The following is a 22901-nucleotide window of genomic DNA, read 5'->3' as shown; positions in this document are numbered from 1 at the left end:
TGAGGCAGTGAGTGAGTGAGGCAGTGAGAGGATGAGGCAGTGAGTGAGTGAGGCAGTGAGTGAGTGAGGCAGTGAGTGAGGCAGGGAGTGAGTGAGACAGGGAGAGAGTAAGACAGTGAGAGAGTGAGAGTGAGTCAGTGAGTGCATGAGGCAGTGAGGCAGTGAATGAGACAGTGAGGCAGTGAGTGAGTGAGTCATTGAGTGAGGCAGTGAGAGAGTGAGACAGTGAGTGAATGAGACAGTGAGAGTCAGTGAATGAGAAAGTGAGTAAGTGAAGCAGTGAGTGAGCGAGGCAGTGAGAGAGTGAGGCAGTGAGAGAGTCGATATCGATTATTTAAATAACACAATTAAGTTTTCTCTAATTCAGCATCAACTCAATGACAGTGGCTGGGAATGGCCATTCATAAGATTTTGCATCTACCAATTGAAGAAAACAAATTATACTTTTGTCTGCGCATTTCCTGATCTAGATATTCCGTGCTATTGGAATCATTCCATATTGATCTTTTCAGTCTAGCTTGTGTTGCTCAGCATCATGTTTTCAGGATTCATCCTTAGCGTGCTGTGTACCAGCATGTCCACAAGTGGGAGGCGGATGGGGAAAAGAAAAATGAAAAGAACCTCATTTCTTTCTGTGTCTGAGTGTTTTTAAATTTGTCTGTTCCACATTTTATTTACCTAGTAATCTACTTCTGCATAGTTGGGTTGTTCCCAATTTGGGCTTTTCTGAATAAAGCAGCAATTAGTACACACATATGTTTGAGTCTCCACTTTCAAGTCTTTGGGTTACATACTTACTAGTAGAATCAATGGGGATCCAATGATAATGCTGTTCGATTTTTTTTTTTAATTAAAGGAACTGCCAAATTTTTTTTTTAATGGTGACATCATTTTACATTCCTACCAACAGCGGATGGAGGTTCCTGTCCCCCACCACCCCCCACCCCCGCCCCGCCCCTTCTCCATACTTATTTCTCATTTTCTGGCAACTGCTGTATGAATGAGTGTGAAGTGGTATCTCATTGCGGTCTTGATTTGCACCTCTTAGCAAAGTGGGCGAGGAGTCAGCAAGGTCAGCCGTTTGAAACCACCTCTGCAGGAGAAAGATGAGGCTTTCTACTCCTGTAAAGATTTACAGGCTCTGAAACTCAAAGAGGCAGTTCCACTCTGTCCGCTAGGGTCACTCTGAGCTGGAATTGACTCAATTATGGCAAGTTTGTAATGACCGATGACCTTAAACATCTTTTCCTGTTTGTAGGCCATTCACGCAGCTTCTTGGGAAAAATGTATACTTAAGTTCTTTGCCCGTTTTCCAATTGGGTGTCTCATATTTTCTTAGGGTGCATGAGTTCTTTGTTGGTTCTAGATATTAAACCCTTACCAGGTATACAGCCACCAACCATTTGATCCCATTTTGTTGATAAAATCCTTTGATGCTCAAATAGTTCTTAATTTTGATGACAGGAAGGTGTCATCCAGTATTAACACGGTAGAATTATCTGTTTTCTTTTTTTTTTAAACATTTTATTAGGGGCTTATACAACTGTTATCCCAATCCATACACACATCAATTGTGTAAAGCGCATTTGTACATCATTCTCAAAACATTTTCTCTCCACCCAAACCCCCGACATTAGGTCCTCATTTTTCCCCTCCCTCCCCGCTCCCCCTTCCCCCCCGACCCCTTGATAGTTTGTAAATGGGTATTTTGTCATATCTTGCCCTGCCCGACGTCTCCCTTCACCCACTTTTCGGTTGTCTGTCCCCCAGGGAGGAGGTCACGCACAGTTCCTTGAATTATCTGTTTTCTCCTGAGAGTTGTATGCAGTTTGTCGATTTCACTGATCTGTCAAAGCATCCACTTCTGGGTTGCTGGGCCTTTCGTTTTTCGTCTGCGCTCCCTTCCTCTGCGCCCACCTTTGCTATTTCCTCTTTTCGGATTGGGCGGCTTGCTCTTCCTTTGCTACCTCTTGGAGTTGTAAAGCGATTAACTTGAGACCTTTCTTCTTTGTCAATGTAGGCCTTTCCTGTGACCCATTTCTCGCTACGCACAGTCTTCATTGCAACCACGTCTCTGTTTTTACTTTTTCTGGTGAATTCGATGAACGTTTATGGAGCAGATCATCCGTTTTGCATTCAACCATTCACCAAACCTCCCGATGTCTCGCCTGGGGAGCACTTTCCAAGTTTGCCCAGCTGCCTCTTGTTGGACAGTGCCCTCCCCGGCACCCAAGTTGACCCCTGTCTACCTCCTCTAGTCTCTGCTGTCTCTTATCTCCTTTCCTTTCCCACCTCGGCCATCATCAACATGTTTCCTTTAGTGTGAAAACCTTTTCTTGGTGGTTTATAACATTGGTCTCATACAATATTTGCTCTCTTGTGACTGGCTAATTTCACTCAACGTAATGTCCCTCAGGTTCATCCTGTCCCGAGGTTTGTGATGGTTAGGGGTCCTTGAGACTTGTTTTGTGACATAGCATATGGTTTATCCCAGAGCAGATGGTACTGATGCTGGATAGAACGTTCTGTAGATGTCTGTTAGGTCTAGTTGGGTTATAGTGTTGTTTGATAGTCTTTGTTCTCCAAAGTGAGCAATACTGCCCCCCTGGGGGAGGTGCTTCATTGATGTAGAGGGACTGCAAAAGTAGATACCTACACTTTATCTTGGATTAAAGGCTATCGTTTTTAATGGCCAGGGGAGTGCTGAATTTTTGTTTTGTTTTCTGAAAATGGGGTGGTAAGTCACATAAGTTTGGGAAGCCGTGGCCTGTTTCCTTACAGATCTGAGCACTCATGACAGTAGTGCACTGCAGTCAACTATTATTATATTCCTCTCTTCAATTTTATCAGTGCTTATTCATGCACTTGAACTTTAATATTAGGCATATAAGGCGATTTCAAAAATTCGTGGGAAGATTCTATATTTTAATCCAAAATTTCTATGAACTTTTTGAAGCCCCTTTATAAATGTATTTATTATTGCTGCAATTCCCCGATCAAGAGATCCAATGACATATGCAGTTCCAATTTCAGAGATCAAATGATTGCATTGAGTAAATCCACTGCACCACACATCTTTAAAGAGTTGAAAAGCAAGGATGTTACTTTGAGGACTAAGGTGCACCTGACCTAAGCCATGCTATATTTTTTTCTTTTTCGATCATTTTACTGGAGACTCGTACAACAATGATCACAATCCACACATCCATCCACTGTGTCGAGCACATTTGTACATGTGTTGCCATCATCATTTTCAAAACATTTTCCTTCTACTTGAGCCCTTGGTATCCGCCATGCTATTATCAATTGCCTCATATGCAGGCGAAAGTTGGACATTGACTAAGGAAGGCAGAAGAAGAATCCATGCCCTTGAATTGTGGTGCTAGCGAAGCACATTGAAAGTACCATGGACGGCCAAAGGACAAACTGATCTGTCTTTGAAGAAGTACGGTCAGAGTGTTCCTTAGCGGCAAGGATGGCCAAACTTTGTCTTACATCCTTTGGATGATATGTCCTTGGACAGGACACCATGCTTGATAAAGTAGCGGGTTGACGAGAAAGAGGAAGGTTGTCAACAGAATGGCTCGAAGCTCTGCCCAGGTGAGGATTTCCCTCCATTGCTGTCCTTCGGAGAAGTCCCAGAAAGGAGCTTTAGTGCTGCTGCTGTCCACTTTTGAGTGGTGGCTGCCTATCTTGCAGAACCATCTGTCAACCTCTTCCTCAGCTAACACTGCAAAAAGAACTCCTCCTGAGGCCGTTGGTGCAGGCTGGGAGAGGGAAGGTAATGTAACAGGAAAGGAAACCGTGGTAGGCATTTGGGTCACTTCCTCGAACAACTTACTTTTGCCTTCAGGGCCGGTGTGAGCCCAGTCTCGTTTATACCACTTCCGTTGAAAGATGGCACCCTGCTGTGCGTGGCCAACTCTATGATTCGTCTGTAGTCCGCCATCCCTCAGTTCATGATGGGCAGCTCAGCTGGCAAGCTGACTCGCTGGTTCATGGTTAGGCATACTGCCTCTACTTAGGCTCAGTATCAAGCTAATAGCTGTTTCTCAAAAGGAGAGTAGTTAGCAGCAGAGAATGGCAGGGCTTTAGTCTAAAATCCTAAAGGTCTGTGCTGTGATTCGTCAATAGGGATCTGCCAAAGACTCCAAACTGCCTCTCGGCCACTGCCACTTGAAGTACCTTTGGATCTTCCGGATCATGTGGCTCAAGGGACGGAGTGGCTGGCACAGCAGCTGGAACCTGCTGCAGAGCCTTCTCTTTGGTGCCCTACTCAGAACTCAACGCTTGTTGGGTCACTTGATGCCTAGGCTGGAGTAGCACACCCAAATGGGGGATATGTTGCCTCCCAAATCCAGAAGCCAAGCAGTCCAATTGTCAGGTGTGCAATCGATTTGAATAGGTACTTCCCTAAAGAAGACATTCGAATGGCAAATGAGTGCATCGCAGGGCTAGCATTGAGTCATTAGGGATATGCAAATTAAGACCACAATGAATCATCACTAAACACCAAGAGAATAGCTAAAAAATTTTAAAAAAAACCAACTTTTGATTGTGAATGGGGTGAAGGCTTACGGAGAAGCCCACCAATTTTACCTGTAACAAAGCGCATTCGATTCGTTTCATCCCATCCCCTGCAACCTCTCCGAGGAGCTTCACCATTCCCACTTCCTCCGTGTTTTTTGTTTATTTCAATTTCTTCTTTTTTAACTCTTTCTTTTGTCCTTGGGTAAAGGCAGCTCTTTTCATCTCAAATAGTTGGTTACTTTAAGGGGTGCACACCTCACTCGTATTAGTGTTCCCCTGTTGTTTGCCTGGAAATTGAGCCTTGAGGGTGAGTTCAGTTCTAGACCTAAATGGTGACCCAGGGCCATCGTCTTGGTGAGTCCATGTCTCCCATCATAAAGCCCGGTCTCTTTTATTCGTCTGTGTTCTGGCCCACATTTCCTCCCACTCTATCCCTGCAGTAGGAACTGGGCATCATCCGGTTCCTCCGGTCTCAGGTTCTAGATGCTGGTCTTTGTGTGGTCCATTAGCCCATCGGGATAATTGTTCTATGAGTCATCAATCATTTTCACCCCCCTTCTTTCCTCCAGAGAGGGAGAGGCCAATTCTGGCACCTTAGATGGCTGCTCAGGCACTTCTAGACTCCTGTCCCTACTCACCGAAGCAGGACATTTCCGGTGTGGACTACGTTAGGCCATTTGGTATCCTGGAGACTACGGTCCTGAGCCACCAGGCTCAGTGACTCAAAAGAAAGCTCAAAAAATTTAAACTCACAATAGCAATTGCTGATGAAGATGTGGACTAGTTCTCATATATTCCTGGTAGGATCGCAAAGTTACACAACTCTTGCAAAATAATATATGGCCGTTACTTATTGCATTAACCATATGATTAGTGATACTAATTGCATTTGCTCGAGAAATAGAAACTAATGTCCATACAAGGACTTGCATAGACATATCAGAGCAGCTTTATTCCAAATAGTGAAGAAGAGCCAACAATCCAAATATCCATCACCTGGTGAACAGGTAAGCAACTCCCTATAATAATATACTGCTCGGCAACAAAGAACCACCGAAATGTGGAACATGAAGGAATCTTAAAAACAAGATGATGAATGAAAAATCAGACACAAAAGGCATCATACTGAATGATTCCATCCATAGAGCATTCTGGAAAAGGTAGCACCAAGGACTGAAGTAAGATCAGTGGCTGTTTGGGGTACAAGTTGGGGGAGATCTGATTACCAGGCGGCACACAGGAACTCTTGGCCGGATGGAAAGGCTCTATAATGAATGTGGTGATGGATACATGACTACATCTGTGGTAGTTACATAAGCTGGTTTCAACTTGAGACCATTAAGAGTGAAGGGGTGGAGTCTAGCCTGTCAATCAGGTTTCAGCAGGATGACCTTATTTGGAGGCTCAAAGGAGATAAATAGCTCACTGGCGGCGGGACACACACACTCTCCCTGTGAGACTTTCCTGTTGACAAGCCACATGGAGCTATGCTGATGGAACCAGCGCTCTGGAGCTGGAGGAGCCCCGTGGAGACCCACACCACCGTTGAGATGCTTCCACCACCACTGGGTCCACAAGACTTTCCATCCGCTGGCCTATGATCTTCCTGCATTTGGCATCATTACATGTGTTGTGTGAGCCTGAAGAGGAATTTACAGACTGGTATCCCACATATGAGCTAATATCGAACTTATGGACTTGGTCTGGACTGGACTGGGATGTTTTCTTAATATATAATTACTCTAGTAAATAAAGCTCTTTCTTATACACATATGAGTGTCTCTGGATTTGTTTCTCTAATCAACCCAGACTAGTACAACATCCAATTTTCAAAACTCACTGAACTCTACATTCAGAAAGCGTCAACATTTACCAAAATTTACCAAAAAATAGATACACCATATCTCAATAAACGTGATTTAAAAACCAGCAACCCAAAAGAAGACATTACTATAATGCAACTTGGTGGCTCATGGTTAGGTATTCGGTCTCCACTAAGGCTCAGGAACAAGGCCAAAGCTACCTCTCAAAAGAAGAGGTTATCCGCAGAGGGTGGCAGGGCTTTGCTCCAACATCCCAAGGATTACCAGGGGGCTAGAGTGGACAAGAGCGACATCACATGATGGGAGGGAGGGGTGCTTTGGTTTCCTCATAGAGATTTGGCCTCCAGGTTTGGAGCCAACTTGTATAGCCTGGCCCGGCAAGCCTGGCCTCAGTATCACCTGAGTACCTGCAGGGGCCTGGTGATCCGCAAAGCTCTAGAACCCTTATTCCCCTGAAATGACCCCAAAGGTCCCTGGCCAGGTCCACTGCCCAAGGCAAGCGGTTCTCCATGTACAAACGAAGACATGGGGACCTGGAAAAGGAGGCTGTGCATTGTCCAGGAGCAGCGTTCCACCTGAGGGCAGGGAATGGCCAGGTGCCACACCTGAGAACTCACGCTTCCTGTGAAGGTGGCCTGGGGTGGCCTGGTCCTTCCACACACTGCCCACAGCTGGATAAGTCCAGGGAGGCTCCTGTGCACATCTGTGCTGAGAATGCGGCCCCACAATAGCTGCGGGTCATCATCATTGCCACCCTCCACACCCTCCCAGGCCCTCCTCCCTGGAGATAGGCCCACGCCGAGGCCAAGCCGGGGCCCACCTGACCACAATCCATGCTCCTGCTGGCTCTTGGAAGCAGAACCCTTGGGTTTCTTTGGTAGCCGGGGAGTCGTGTCACAATGGAGTGGAGAGGTTCTCAGGGTGGGGTGGGAATTGTGTGAGGCAGCATTCCATTCTGGGGCACACGTGGTGACAGGAGGGACCAAAAATGAGGTAAGGCTGAGACAATCCTCACGTGAGCTGGCCCTGTGAGTTCTCTCGCTGTTAAGGACATTCTCGTGCTCCCCCTGAAGGAAACCCTCTCCACGTCTTCCAGACAGACCCGTTCGTAGTTGTGTCTCAAGTTTTCATGAGCAATGCCGTGGCTCTGCTCACGTTCTCTGCCCTGTCCCTCTGCCACACTTCCCTGCCAACCAGCGCGGGTCACAGCTGTTTGCATCTGGTCCGTCTCCCCTCAAAGTCACTGATGCCAGCTTCTGGTGACTTGGGGAGCTCAGGCGCCAGTCTTTTGAATGAAAGAACTGGGTGGGCCCTGAAATGACTGTTCGTTGTGGGAAAGCGCAAGGGCCTACTCTAAGGAGCCTGGTGGCGCAGTGACTGAAGTGCTCAGCGGTGGGCGGCGGCTCCAGCTGCTTCACAGTAGAAAGATGAGGCGGTCTGCTCGGTAAGATGGACAGAAACTGGAAACCCCAAAGGAGCGGTGTCACAGGAAATCAGCCTCCGACAACTGAAGGGCCAGGAGGCACAATGTACGCCGGTAATATATAGAGATGATAGCAAAATCATCGAGGGTGGGAAAGATCGGAGAGAGAATACAATAGAGGAGTCAGACACATTTTAGGGTACCATGCTCACCTCAGCCCCTCTTGATGGACCACGTGGAACTGGGGGAAGTGAGAGAGAGAGGTAGAGAGAGAGCGCGAACCTTTACTATCTTAGAATATTTATAAGGTAGCCTGAAAAGATGCATATTCAGTAGTTAGATGCGTCACAAGGTGGGTGGTGTCTACATTAAGGTCTTTGAGCTCACAGGTTAAGAAACGTAATACCTGCATTGGGGGAAGGTTTAAGGGGGGGCTGTGCGTCACGGCAGGAAGGGGAGGGGAAGAGCAAAAGGATCATGTCTGCTTCTATAGAGATGTAATCAACCAGATGCTCACTTTAAGGCAGCATAGCTGTTAAGGGAGAATCTGTGGGAATGATATTTAAAGCAGGATCATGTACTTGGACTTGACCTCTAACTTACCAAAGTGGAGGCTTTCCTACCGTGGAAGACCAGCTTTCCAGATTTATAAATTAGGGGCTACAGTCCTCGTCATAAGTTAGGGAAGATAGTCCTTGTCACATTTCCCTCAGTGTGAGTTTCCCACAGAGGTTCTGCTCTGTCCTACAGGGTCTCTGTGCGTTGGATTTGAATTGCTGGCAATGGATGCACATGTCTGTTTTGCACAACTTTAATTTCCACTTCTCTGTGGCCACAGCACTGTAATCCTCCAGCTGTCACCAGGCCTCCCCCCAGGGGCCTGGCCAACCGAGTGGCTGGCCCTAAGCCCCCCCACCCCCTCCCTCCTCTTCTGCAACAGCACTTCTGGAACTGGTGGGCCCAAGCAGGCTGGCACCATGGGTATACCCACTATCAGGGAGGCAGATGGATGACCAGGGTGGGGAGGACGTCTTGTCCCTGTTGACACGAGACCCCAGGGCTCTGACGCAATCTCTGGGTAGAGGAGAACTTCAATCAGGGGCAGGGTTGAGTTTCCAATCAGCTCAGTGAAATGAAGGTTCACAGTCTAATTTCCAGCAACATATGATTTCTTGTAGATACGAGTTCACAGAATGAATATCACACCAGCTCCAAAGGTTGTCTTTATAGAGAAATTAAAAAATCATGAGGTCATGTCTATTTTCCTTGACGAGATACCAGGAAGGAGAATAAATGTCAGCGTCCTTAGATACACTTGGGCTGCATGCTTAGACGTGAGGGCGCTCGTGGGCCTGTCTCCCACATACCTGTCATGTCTCAGATCAGAAACTTGGAGGTCGAAGTTTGGCAGCCAAGGTGAAGTTGGGGCTAACACCTCTACACTGCGGGGTTGCAGGCCAGCCCTGGGCAGTCCTGGGCATACTCGGAGTACCCGAGAGGCTGGGCCCTGCCTGGTCCTGTAGCATCAAGGCTCTGCCCCGGCTCAGACTCAGGGACCCTCTGCCTGAGCTGATTGTGACCAACCCATCTGGCTCCTCCGCTGGGGACCCACAGGAATAGGAGACCCCATAGAAGGAGCTGGGTCTCTCACCAGCCCAGAAACTGGGCATTTGAAAGCCTTGTCCATAGTGGGGGTGAGAGCAAAATCCTTTCAGAGTCTCCTCACCTGGAACCCCTTATTTGCCTTAGCTAGGGGAGTTGGAAGAAGAAAGAGAAATAGGCTCGACCTTCAGGAGCTCTGGATCTTGGGGGGTGTGGGGAGGGGTGTGCGGAGTGGAGGCAGGATTTAAGGCTTCGCTCCCTCAGGGGCTGCACTCCCACCACAAGAGTGAGTAGGGTGGAAGCTTTGGCCGTGGGGAGTTTGGAGAATTGCCAAATAAGGGCTTCTCCCTTTTCTGATGGCAGTGTGCTAAGAGGTAGGAGTTGGATGAGAAGGTATGCAGAGAGTGGAGATTACAACTAGTCTCTGACAGGCGTTGGGAAACTGACTAGAAAAAGCTGGTAGGGAGACTGGGCAGTTGAAGACCCTCATGAGAATAATGACCTTGGAGGCAGTGACTTGCTTCTAGCAATGCCAGCAGGATAAGGTGAAGGGAGAGTGAAGGCAGATAACCCGGCTCATTCACGCACAACTACTCCTAGGCTACGTAAGAAGAGGGAGCATCTAAAAGAAGCTCTCTAAGGGAGTGGAGGTGCCTGTGAAAAGGAGAGACTGCCTCCCTCTCTCTCTGCTTCACTTTGCTGTTCAGGAGACACTCTCAGGAGCTGGAGGAGCCATGTGGAGATATGTCTACCGTCACTGGATCCACAAGACTTTCCACCCACCAGCCTGTGATCTTCCTGCCTTCAGCATCATTGCTGTGCTGTGTGAGTCTGAGAGGAATTCGTGGACTAGTATCGGACTTATGGGCAACACAGGACTTGATCTGGATTAGGCTGGGATGTTTTCGTAATATACAATGACTCTTGGATATAAAACTCTCTCTTACAGAGAGAGAGAGAGAGAGAGAGAGAGAGAGAGAGAGAGACCAACCCCACTCCCTGGAGCAAGGTTGGCTAGAAAGAACTTTGAGGGCAAAGACAGGTGCCAATGGCTGGTCAGTGCTTCCCCACCTTGCATAGGGTCAAGATGCACGTGGTTCTCATAGGCTTTTGGTAGCTTGATGGGACCTTATCCCAGAGGGCTGTATCTTCTCAGGTAAGGGAATGCCAACAGCAAGAGAGACTATGTGGGGAGCAGAAGCTGAAGAAAGGCCCCAAGTTCAACAATGCAGAGGATTTCTGAAAACCCAGCAGTACGCTCCTCTAGAAGAGCCAGATTTGAGAATCCTGTTCTAGCGGACAAACTAGTGATCAGTGTATTAGTCCGGTTGACTAGAGAAATAAATCCAGAGACACTCATATGTGTGTAAGAGAGAACTTTATATCAAAGAGCAATTGTACATTAAGAAAATATCCCAGTCCAGATCAAGTCTATTAGTCCAATATTACCCCAATGTTGATACTGGTCCCTGAGTTCCTCTTTAGACTCATACAGCCATGCAATGATACTGAGTGCAGGAAGATCACAGGCCAGTGGGTGGAAAGTCTTATGGATCCAGTGGCAGTGGAAGCATCTCAGAGCTGGCATGGGTCTCCACATGGCTCCTCCAGCTCCAGGGCTCTGGCTGCATCAGTGTAGCTCCATGTGGCTTGCCAGCAGGGAGACAAGCAGAGAAGTGTAAGGCCATATAGGAAAGGCCTCACTGAGCAGCTAGATCACCCCTTTGCAAGTTGACAGGAGATTATGTAACTGGGCTAGTAGTACACACCTAGAGGGAGAGCTAAAAACAGCAGCATGAAGGAAGACCTCTGTCCTTCCCCCTTGCCTGGTGTAGACCCTGGTGTGGAAGCCAGAAGTAGCAGAGCTTGAGGGGGAGGAATGGCCAAGGAGAAAACAAACACCCCCCCTACCCCCCCCCCCCACCTTCCTCACTGCTGATCCCTGAGTCACAGAGAGGCATGAGGCGAGTGTAGACCAAGGGGTTGAAGGGTCTTTGAGTGGACTACAAGTCTGCTCTCAGTGGTATCCAATGTCCGATGGGGCTGATTCTTAGCCAAAGGGCTGGTTCAGGCACGAGAAAGGACCGGCTTCCTTTCTTCCTAGCCCTTTTTATCCTTAGCCTGCTTGGCTAGAGCCCACCACTCCACAGTCGTCCTTCTCCCGTGTCTACAGACTGGGAAAGGCTTTCTGTTCCTAGCATGGGGTGGGAGGGGTCCTAATCAAAAGGAGCAAGAGAGCTGTAACCCCCACAACATTCCCAGAGCATAGGTGAAGCCCGAGATGAGACCCAGACCCAAACCCAAATGGAGCATTGGGGATGGGATGCCTGTCAGGGGTTCGGGAGCTGAAAAAGGTGAAGAAGAAGCGGGGTCTGGTCTCATCTGATTCTGGAATTGGGCTCATCCGTGGGGTCTGGTCTCCACAATCAAGCTTGGCCTTGCCCTTGGGTCTTCAGCGGTCACAGCCATGCCCAGGGGGGAATGTTGAGGCAGTTCTCCTGCTAATGTAGGACTGGTGTTTAGAAGTCACCTTTAGAAGTATGTGCTGCTCCCATAGGCCACCTCTGGGCTGGACGCGCTCTCTGTGGCTACTGTCCCCTTTTCTGAGGGTGCTGGCGTCAGGGACCTGGAGGGAGTAGAACGTTGTCATTGGCTGGACCAGGGTAGTCCCCGGCACTACCCCTTCCCCAAGTAAGGAGGAATCTGAAGGCAAAGCCAGTCTGATGACGAGGGCTCCAGCAGGCTCCACCCAAGGTCTCCAAGCAACAACGGGCTAACAGGGAGGCCACGGGGAAGGGCCCCCAGCCTTCCGAAAACAAGGACACATCTCACCGTGGGTGGGAGTCCTGCTCCAGGTCCTCGATGGTGTCCCTCAGGGTCTGGCCCCGCGTCTCTGGCAGCAGGACGCAGAGGAAGCCCACGATGATGGGGAGAATGCCATAGATGAGCATGGGGAGAGCCGCGTAGTATTCCTCCAGCAGGATCACCAGGGGCGTGATGATGCCTCCGATCCTGGAGAAGATGGCCACCAGGCCCATGCCCGTCTGCCTGCGGGGAAGCCAACCCGGACTGATCAGCCCCGCCTCGAGGGGGACCTCAATGGTCTGCAGGTTCTCCAGCTTTGATGGGTCCCCCACCTCCGCCTTGCTGCACGCACTGAGCTTACAGTCCCCTTGTAGGCCCTGTCTGTCCCACCTTCGGGTCTCTTCCCTGAGACTGGACAGACGTGTGGGAGACAGGCATACAAAAGCAACACCTCTCCTCTGCCCCCTGCGTGCTCCCCCACCTCCCGCACCCACGCGTTTCTTCTCTGAAGCCACTCACACTCCACGTTCCAGCCCTGACCTGGTAGGACACGACCTACTTCTCTGTCCTCAAGTCTGGGGACAACGCGAGAGCTCAGACTGGAGTTTGAATGGCCTTGACCCCACCAGTGCTGCCGCCGCACTGCGCAAGCTATTTGTGGACTGGTGGTGGGGAGGGCAGGGGAAGGGCTGACCCAGCACAGGGGCTCGGGAGCGGAGGAGTGGAGCTTGCCCCGGCAGCCCTTACCGGATAATGGTGGGGAAGAGCTCAGCAGAGTAGACATAGGAGATGGTGAATCCCGCAGCCGTGGCAAACTTCCCCACCACGGCCAGCACGGTGACCACCACAGGCAGATCTGGGGGGGAGACACTGATCAGCACTGCCCTGTCCACCCAAACCCCTCACCCCTCTGCTCCCAAACCTGGGGAAGCCGCCACCCCCACCCCTGACAGGGAAATGACATCCATTGGATCTAGGCTCTGGTACCTGCTGGGATGAAGATGATGATGATACACATGAGGCCGCCTACAACTAGGGTCCCCAGCTGGCTCCACTTGCGACCCAACTTCTCCATCATGAACATGGTGGAATAGCGAGCAGGTACCTCAACGGCTCCGAAGATGAGCTGTGTCAGGTAGATGTCAAGGCCAAAGTCCTCTACTTGGAAACTCAAGCCAAAGTACACCAGGGAGTCCACAAACCTGCAAATCACCCGAGAGTCCCTGTCACTGCTGGGGGATGGGCCGCCGCCTTACCAAGAGGGAGGAGACCTGCCTTAGGCAGGAGTCACCATAGGAGACAGAAGCCCCACGGGGAGAGACTGTTATTCCCAGACAGGCCATTGAAGCAGGCCACCACTCCACCAGTCCAGTGACACAGCAGGCCAGGGCAGCCTGGGCTTGGTCCTCGGGACGGGGATGGGATGGGCCCTCCTGCACTTACCAGACACAGAAAAGGATCAGAGTCATCCTCCTGAGCTGGGGGTGTCGGAAGAGATCTAGGGCATTCCCTGAGGGGCCCGTCTTCTCGAGGACCAGCTGGAGGGAGATGGAGCATGAGGGACCCGCCAAGAGCTCTGTGCGGGTCTGGTTGGCGGCAGAGCTGGCCCAGGGCTGCTGGCGGTACCTGATTCAGGAGTTCTGGGGACAGTTTCCTCTTATTGACCGCAGCTGCCTTCTGGATAAGTTGTTTTGCCTCCTCTGTCCTCCCCTTGATCAGGAGCCACCGGGCAGACTCCGGGAGAACCCTGTCAGCCAGGAGTGGCTGTGACCATGGGGTCCCCCTGGAGTCCCCTGGAACCAACCTCTTCCTCCAAGGAGCCTTGGGGGGCTGGTCCAGGGCACCCGGAACTCCACACGGCAGCCCTCGGCTCCACGTCCCGCGTTTTGGCCCATCTATGTCTCGTGGGGTGAAGGTGGGTGGACGCTCCAACCCCACCACAGCCCAGGGGCCAGGTGGCGGCCTGGCCCTGGGACATGCCTCCTCACCAGATGTAGAAGAAGAGCAGCAAGGTTGGAGCGGTGCCCGCGATCTGGAAGAGCCGCCAGTGGCGGACGCCATAGGCTAGTCCTGCTAGTGCCATCTGCCCGAGGGAGAAGGTGCAATGGGCCAAGACCACGGCCTGGGTCCTCCTGGAAGGCCCCACCCACTCGGTCACTGTGGGAAGAGAGGGGCTGGGACCCAGATCTCCAGAGGCTGCACACCCACCTCTTGCCTCTCCCCAGGCCCCACCCTGCCAGAGCTGGAAGCTCCCTGGCAACCCTAGAAGGTCCAACAGGAAGCCCTGGGCTTTTGGGAACCCGCCACAGCGGACAAACGTGGCTCACGTCCCAAGGGCCTGGACACACTCACGCAGGGAGACATTGCTGAAGGCATAGCCGGCGACAGCGGTGGCCACGGCAAAGCGCAGGGCTGTGTAGAGCTCGAAGCTGGGCATAAAGGCCGTGCCCAGGCCAATGAGGGTAAAGAGCAGCAGCTGTACCAAGATGGTCATCTTGCGACCCACCCTGGGGGAGCAACGAGGCGGGTCTGCCGGGGCAGTGATCCGAAGGGTAGAAGCCAGCAAGATCCATCCTGCCCCAGGATCTCTGCTTGGAGGAGGACAGTTTTCCCTGGGACCTCATCTGAGGGCCAAGGAAACATCGCTTGCGTCCTGGAGTCTTGCGTGAGGGGCGCAGGGGGAAACTAGGCCCTGGGCACATTGCCTAAGAGCATGAGAGGTCAGGTGAGAGCCGGGCAGGGGTCTTACCGGTCACAGACGGGCCCAAAGATGAGAGAGCCCAGGAGGAGCCCGGCCATGTAGATGGACTGCGAGGTCTCTTTCAGATACTTCCGATCGCACACCAGGTCAAACTGAGGAAAGCATGGGGAGATGAGAGTCAAGGGCAGGGCTGGGGCCATGTCTTCTTGCTCTCTGCCTTCTTTGCACCTTGCTCAGGATTTGCAGCTCCCAAACTGTGTGCCGAGGCACCCCCGTGAACTCATGGGGCGCAGTAGGATATTTTTCAATGGAAAGGAGAACACTGGGGTCGTTGCCATTGGTCCAGGCTCGGGCAACATCCTAGCTCAGGACAGCTCACAGATCTTGCTAACACAACCCCGTCCCTGTGCGACAGACACTGTTCTTGGCGATTGCTTTGATCAGAAGCAAGTGCTGCATGAACAATCAACGTGGGACCCAACCTTTCAAAATCGGCAGCCGCTCTTTGGGGAAATGACTGAGCTTCCTACGTCAGTTGAGTTACAGTCGCAGAACCCCCCAGGGACAGTGACGTGCTGCCCTACAGGGTGCTGCGAGTCGGCATTGACCCATGAATGTGACCTTATCTACAAAGCAGCTTTTGGAGACAATGGATTAAGGATGGACCCTAACCCAATATGGCAACTCAGCTGAGGTGAGCAGGAGGGCCAGGGACACAGACAGGCAGGGAGAACACTGCGCACCCACACAGGCGGAGAGGGAGTCATGTGACCACAACAAGCCCAGGAAAGCCCAGGGTTCCTAGCAAAACCAGAAGCATGAGAACAGATCAGCTTAGGGTAAGGTGACCAGATTTTAACATTGGTAAAGCGGGACACCATTGACCGTGGGGGGGGTTTCTTGATTAAAAATTTGGTCTATATCATTTTGCCGCCACTATAAAATATAAATAATACGAGTACTGTTGGCTAAATTCAAGAAAATTTATGAAATAAATAAATAAATAACTTACCTAAATTATCTGAATTGCTGATTTGTTGATATCACTTGCTTAACTACCACTAGCACGCAGTACGATGTGTACCGTCTGAGAGACAGTTACAAAATGTTTTCGTCGTTGCCAATGCCAAAAAATGCCATTGTTCATTAAGTCCAAACAATGGTGGTTGAATTCTAACAACTGATCAACAATGCGAACTTTGATAAACAGGTCTCGATAATCAGTTCTCAACAATTATTTGTTATTACTAAAGTTTAACATTATAAAAGTAACAAAAGTAATATAAAACTCCTATCCTGGCGAAATAGCCACATGGCAGCCGAAAAACGTACATTCCCTTCCCGTTCTCCCACGGTTCCCTCGCTTGTCGTGCATTCTTTCCAAAAGTGGGACCTTTTTAAAAAATTTTTTTAATCATTTTATTAGGGGCTCATACAACTTTTATCACAATCCATACATACATCAATTGTGTAAAGTGCATTTGTACATTCGTTGCCCTCATCATTCTCAAAACATTTCCTCTTCACCTAAGCCCCTGGCATTAGGTCCTCATTTTTCCCCTCCCTCATGAGCCCTTGATAATCTATGAATTGTTATTTTGTCATATCTTGCCCTGTGATTGGGACTTTTTTAAAACGTCACGGGATGCAGGACAAATTGTTAAAAAATCGGGACTGTCCGGCCAAAAGCGGGACGTCTGGTCACCTTAGCTTAGGGGCAAATTCTCCCCCAGCCTCTCAGAGAGTCTGGTCGGCTGACACCCGGACTTTTTGAGTTTCTGGCTGTGAGTCCGTCTTGCTTCTCACCACCTACTGGTGGTGGTTTGTGATAGCAGCTAGAAATAAAGACTGCACATGACAAAATAATAATTTATAAATTACCAAGGGTCCATGAGAGAGCGGGAAACTGGGAGGGAAGAGGAAAAATGAGGAGCTGATGCCAGGGGCTTACGTGGAGAGCAAATGTTTTGAGAATGATGAGAGCAATGAATGTACAAATGTGCTTGACACAATTGATGTATGGATTGTGGTAAGAGTTGTATGAGCCCCCAATAAAATGATTAAAAAGAAAAGAATTAAATTAGAACATTTGTCTTTTGATTCAGCAGTATGTGTCCTTCAAACAGCTCTAAGTTAGGACATCAGGACTCATTGTTCAGATGGCATTAAGTGATAACAAATGAACTGCTAGCTGTTTTGTTTGGCCCAAAGACACTATGTATAGAAAGCCCTAGGGGTAGTGGTTAGGCATTGGGCTGCGATCTGCATGGTCGGCAGTTAGAAACCACCGGCAGCCCCTCGGGAGAACAACTGGGCTTTCTACTCCCATAAAGAGTCACAGTCCCAGAAACCCACAGGGGGGGTCACTATGAGTCAGCATTGACCTAAGGGCAGGGAGTTCTCATCTGTATTTGTTTTTCAAAAGACACCGTGTACAAATTCTGGACACATTCAAGGATGCAGCAGTGGGATAGGCCCAGTCTTCCCGATGACTGCCACCCCTGGAAACGTCCCTCGTCCACAGGCAGTTTGGATTGTAAGGAGCCTTTACATGACCCCCACCCCCCACCCCCAGGAAGGAAGTTAGGACACAGAGAGAAACAGACCCACAGACAAAACCTAACGGAGAGACAGGTTGGGAAACCCAGCGGGGAACATAGGTGTATCCAGGTTACTCTGCACACTCATCCATTGCATTCCGTCCAGGCAGACAACTCAAGCCAACAGTGTTTCCGAGCGGAGCAGCGTAGGTGAGCTCTCCCCCAGAGCTCACGAGCATGGAGGCCCAGTGGGGCGTACACCTGCGGCATGCTTGCCCTGGGACAGGAACTGTGTGAAGTGCCTTATCCCATAGCATTCTGACCACCGTCCTTGGCTTTGCAAATCTCCGGTTCACAGAGGAGGAAACAGAGGCTGGAGAGGTTAAGCCAGTGGTTCTCAACCTGTGGGTCTCGACCCCTTTGCGGGGCAAATGACCCTTTCACAGGGGTTGCCTAAGACCATCGGCAAACACATCTTTCCCACGGTCTCAGGAACCCAGACACCGCTCCTCTCTCCGTCTCCGGGCTGGTCCGCCCACATGCAGAAGACTGTTACCTGTGCCACACCGTGCTTCCAGACACAGTTTTATATATTTGTCATTAGAAACAAATATTTCACAGTATATAGTTACATATTGTTTTGTGATGAATCACCATGCTTTCGTGATGTTCAATTGGTCACAATGAAAATACATCCTGCCTATCAGATATTTACATGACGATTCATCGCAGTGGCAAACTGACAGTGATGAAGGAGCCACGAAAGTAATGTGATGGTTGGGGGTCCCCACCACATGAGGAGCTGCATGAAAGGGTGGCGGCTTGAGGAAGGTGGAGATCCCCTGGGTTAAGCAATGAGTGCAGAGCACAAACCAACCAAACCAAACTCCTTGTCGTGGACTTGATGCTGACTCATAGCGACCCGACAGGGCAGGGTAGAACTGCCCCTGTGAACTTCCGAGACTATGACTATTTTACAGGAGTAGAAAGCCCTGTCTTTCTCCTTAGGAGCGGCCGCCGGTGGTTTTGAACTGCTGACCTTGAGGTTAGCGGCCCAATGCAGAACCACTGTGCCACCAGGGGGGTGAGATGAACTGAAGGCTCAGAGAATATTTACTGACTGGCTGGCTGGGTGAAAGAACAAATGCCCTTAGCCAACGAGCCAGCCACCCTCTGTTTAATCTTCAGCAAGACACGAAGCTATCTAGGAGCTACCAGTGAGTTCCCACTTTTTTTCTCAAGGAAAACTGTTAATTGGTAAGAATTTCCATAAGTGTCAAATGATTAACTGTAACTGCACTTGGGTAATGAACAAAACAGGCCAGGCCAGGACAGAGGACTTGAACTTGTGCCATCTACTTCTGTCCGGTTGGGTTTAACCAGAAGCCACTGATTGTCTTGAGAGCAGGGTCCTAATCAGAGGAAACAATACTGATAAAGGCTTTCTTCTCTCACCGGGCTCCAGAGTCAGGACTGAGTAACTGTGAGAGGTTGGTGTGTGAGCCGATCTATGGCTCAGGTTCCTGAGGGGGTCAAAGAGAATATACAGTATCTCCTGATGGACGTAAGGGCATCACCAGAGGTTTAGCCCAGGAGTCCCGGTGGCGCAGGAGTTAAGCACTGGAAACACCAGCCGTTTGAACCCACCAATCCCTCCGTGGGAGAAAACGGTGGCAGTCTGCTTCCATCAAGGGTACAGCCTAGGAAACCTGGTCAGGCAGTTGGTTCCTGCTGTCCTATTGGGCCGTTCTGTTAGAATCCCCTGCACAGCGGTGGGTAGCCTTCTTAGTACAGGGATCGTCACCCAGGCAGCTCTTCGCACATGAGGTTCGGATGAGGATGCGCTAGTCCTTGTGCTCACGGAGCTCACAGCAGGTGATAGTGTGGTAGTTCCACAATTTCGTGTCAACTGGATAAACAAGTGTCAGGGGTGGAGTCTAGTCTGTCAATCAGGTCACAGCCTGATGATGCCTCCTTGTGGGCGTGGCCTTCTTGTGAGGATTCTGGGAACGTCCTCTCTCTCTCTGCCTTCTTCTTCCCGTGGACAAGCCACATGGAGACATGAGAGCCCCTCTCTCTACTTCACCTTCCTGTTGAGAAGCCACACTCGGAGAGCTGGAGGAGCCACGTGGAGACCTGTGCCAGGGCTGAGATGCTTCCACCACCATTGGATCCACAAGACTTTGCACCCACTGGCCTGTGATCTTCCTGTGTGACTGCGTGAGTCTGTAGGAGGATTTTTGGACTAGTACTGGATGTATGGGCTAATATCGGACTTATGGACTTGATCTGGACTGGGTTGGAATGTTTTCTTACTATACAATTGCTCTTTGATAGAAAGTTCTCTCTTAGACCTATATCCCTGGCTTTGTTTCTCCAGTCAATCCGGCCTAACACACAAGACATCCCAGTGGTCTGAGGGCATGGCTGTCACCCTGGCCAGGAGTTCCCCATTGCAGCAGCTGACAAACCCTTATGCTCACAGAATTCTCCGCCTGACTTCATGCAATGCCACCAATCCCAGGAACAGCAGCAGGGTCAGAAGCTTAGAGAGGTATCAAAGCTTGTCTGGGCTCATGTGGGGATGCCGTGGTCCAGGGTGTACAGAGATGGAGAGGGTGTGAGCAGCCATCCACCCTTGCAGTCCCAGAACCTACAGTCCATGTCTCTGTCTGGGGAGGCCACAGGGATCCTCAAGACCCAGGCTTCTCAAACCCTGTCCTCCCTCCTTTTGCCAGATTCCAGCACATCTGGTCCCCATTCTGGAACCTTCAGTGGCTCTCCTTGGCCTCCAGAAGAAAGTCTCCTGCTGATTGAGCTGCACTCTAGAACAAAGCTTGGAGCTATCATGCGGTGCAGGGCACAAAGTACCAAGAGTGTACGTACACTTCTGGGAAGGCCATAGTCCGTGGGAGGGTGGGGAAGGGATGGAGGCAGGGTGAGAGGTTGCTGGCCCCACCCCTGTGCCAGCAGTGTGGGTTGGTGACTGAGGAGAGAGAGGCATAGATGGTGATAACATCTTATTGGACACCCCTGGCCCTGCCCACTTTGCTGTCCCAGGCATACTGAGGAGCCCACGGTCCTCCTGCCCTCCAGACTCATGTCCTGCTTCTTGATTGCCATCAATCTTTCTTGTGGACGTTGCTCTCTGCCAAGACCATCCCTTCTGTATCAAACTTTTGATACAGAACAGTTGCTGATCAACTCTTAAGCCACCTCCTTTATGAAGTTGTCTGCTTCCTTCCTCCCTGGAGGGAGGCACATTCCTGACATCAGAGCCCACCCAGTCCTTTCCCCCTCTAAGGGGACCCAGGTTGCCCCTGGGCCCCAGGAGTCATCTTCCCTACACACAGGGACTACTCAGGCTTGGAGTTTATAAGCAGCCCAGTGCAGGGGTCGGAACAAGGACTAAGGTGGACTCTGAGCCATCTGGAAGGTCTCAGAGTCCTGTGGGATTTCAGGATGACGGGATTTGGCCAGAGGGGCAGGGATGTGTAGCTGTGGGCATATGCATAGCACCTGGGGCATGTGAAGACGAGACCCTGTGATGGAGGATGATGCTGGGGCTGGTGGACAGGCCAATGAGGACCAGACAGAACGAGGTTGGGCTAGAACCCGAGGCCACCCACGGGCCACCGGGCTCTCGTGGTGGAGCGGGCAGGACATAGCCCGGGGCTGCCAGAGCTCAAGGGGCAGGTGACATGCTTAGAAGTGAATGTTTAATCTCTGGACTCCAGGTCTCCTTCTCCACACAGCCTCAGCTTTTGCCTCCATAAAGGTCAGAAAACATGGGCCTCCCTGAGACTCTCTGCCCCCCGGCTTTCTGCACGGTCTCACCTTGCTCCCTCTGGGGTAGGGAACTAGACAGCAGGAGGCCTTAGCTTCCCGGAACGGGGCCCCACTACCAACTCCCTCTGCTGCTGGGCCCCCTCTGTGCCTCAGTCCCACTTTTGGGGAAGCCACAGAGTGGGGCTAAGACAAGGTGATCAGATTTTAACATTGGTAAAGCGGGACACCATTGATAAAACTCCTATCTTGGCGAAAGAGCCACATGGCAGCCGAAAACCGTGTACCCTAGCTTGTTGTGCATTCTTTTAAAAAATTGGGACTATTAAAAAATGCTGCGGGATGAGGGAAGAATAGTTAAAATCGGGACTGTCTCACGAAAGTGGGACGTCTGGTCACCTTAGGCTAAGATGATTTCAGAAGGCCTCTCTTTCTCCGAGGTGGCTGGGCCTGGGACGCTTTCTGTTTGCTGCCTGTTTGCTTCATTCTCTCTCAAGAGAATGAAGTGGGCAAAAGGGAATAGGGGGTTTCCACGGGAGTTGTACATGGGCGGCAGGCAGGCAGGCCGGCAGAGGGCTCCAGAGCCGAGACCCTACATGGCGGGAGACCCCGGGCAAGCAGGCAGGAGGGCAGACAGACAGCCGGTAGACACGGGACAGTGATCTCGTCAGAAGAGAGATTGGAACCAGGCAGACAGGTGTGACTGACTGAACACAGGCACCTGGACAGGTAGACGGGAATGGTGGATATGAAAGAAAGGGATCAGGGCAGAAAAACAGAAGTGGAAAAGGTGTCTGGGTGGATGGGCAGAGGGAGATGCAGAGAGAGGGACAGACCAAAGGATAGGTACTACTGTCCAGACAGACCAGACAGGAGGACAATGGACAGAGACGCGAGCTGGCCGATTGGCCAAAGACAAATGGAAACAGCAAACAACCTCATGGGGGAAGGAAGAGCAGCCACAACTGTGGTCAGCCGCCCACAGGGCAGGTGCAGAGGATGGACAGAACTGAGACAGACAGAGAGCAGGCTGAAGGGCAGTCTTACCTCGTTCAAGAGGGACGGGGGCCTGCCTTCAGGATAGTCCCAGCCGCTCGCACAAGGCTGCGTCTCATTGAAGCGGTGGCTGAGGATGTCCCCCAGGCTGGCGTTGGCAGGGGGCGGCCGGAACATGAGGCAGCTCTCAGGGTTGCCGGCGGCATCAAGAGGCACACTCAGGTTCAGCGGCAGCGGGGCGCTGAGGTTAAAAGGGGGGTTCTTGACCCAGTCCACTGAGCAGTGGTGGGCCTCGTCTAGGACCATGAACACCTGCGCGAACATGTAGAAGGCCGAAAGGAAGTTGGGGATACTTAGGAGGACCAGCAGTTGTATCTGGAAGCGACCCAGGTCCCCAATCTCAGCCAGGATCTGGGCAAATTGGGCCATGGCTGCAGGTCACCAGCTCCTCCGCGCTGAGCCACCAGACAGCTCTGTATCTTCGCTCTGAGGGCACTCGGTCCCCTGGGCAGCGATGACAATTGCATTAATGTTTAATCCGGCCTGGGCCAGCCCCACCTGTCACCACTCCGCTCCGGCCTGGGAAGGGGAGAAAGTGATGGGTTGGTAGAATCCGGGGATGTTTTGTCGAGTGAGTAATATAGACTCAGAGCTGTTGAGAGGATCTTCTCTGCTCCAGCGCACACAAGTAACTT

At 50.9% G+C, this 22901-nt stretch overlaps 1 protein-coding gene across 7 annotated transcripts in view; it reads right to left on the bottom strand.

Moving 5' to 3' along the window:
* SLC22A13 (solute carrier family 22 member 13) overlaps positions 1-22901 on the bottom strand; it is a 27223-nt gene extending 4322 nt beyond the window's left edge. Inside the window, exons 1-12 of one of the 7 annotated variants that reach the window (XR_006680543.1) lie at positions 22258-22901; positions 14933-15036; positions 14536-14690; positions 14172-14340; positions 13810-13930; positions 13627-13721; positions 13171-13385; positions 12931-13039; positions 12211-12426; positions 11909-12004; positions 11148-11216; positions 11011-11027 (exon numbers count right to left, since the gene is read on the bottom strand). Coding sequence is in view for 6 of the 7 variants with exons in the window: in XM_045295103.1 (XP_045151038.1) it covers positions 11911-12004; positions 12211-12426; positions 12931-13039; positions 13171-13385; positions 13627-13721; positions 13810-13930; positions 14172-14340; positions 14536-14690; positions 14933-15036; positions 22258-22635 (1656 nt within the window). In the remaining variant the exon portion in view is untranslated. Of the gene's footprint in view, positions 1-8726; positions 8999-10978; positions 12005-12210; positions 12427-12930; positions 13040-13170; positions 13386-13626; positions 13722-13809; positions 13931-14171; positions 14341-14535; positions 14691-14932; positions 15037-22257 lie in introns of those variants that run through there. The other 6 variants (XM_045295102.1, XM_045295099.1, XM_045295101.1 and 3 more) reach the window with 6 other exon arrangements.

The sequence above is a fragment of the Echinops telfairi genome, unplaced genomic scaffold (assembly GCF_000313985.2).
Source record: "Echinops telfairi isolate 266 unplaced genomic scaffold, ASM31398v2 ScPeMD7_4225;HRSCAF=4972, whole genome shotgun sequence".
NCBI classification, from domain to species: Eukaryota; Metazoa; Chordata; class Mammalia; order Afrosoricida; family Tenrecidae; genus Echinops; species Echinops telfairi.
This window is presented reverse-complemented; position numbering and strand designations above follow the sequence as displayed.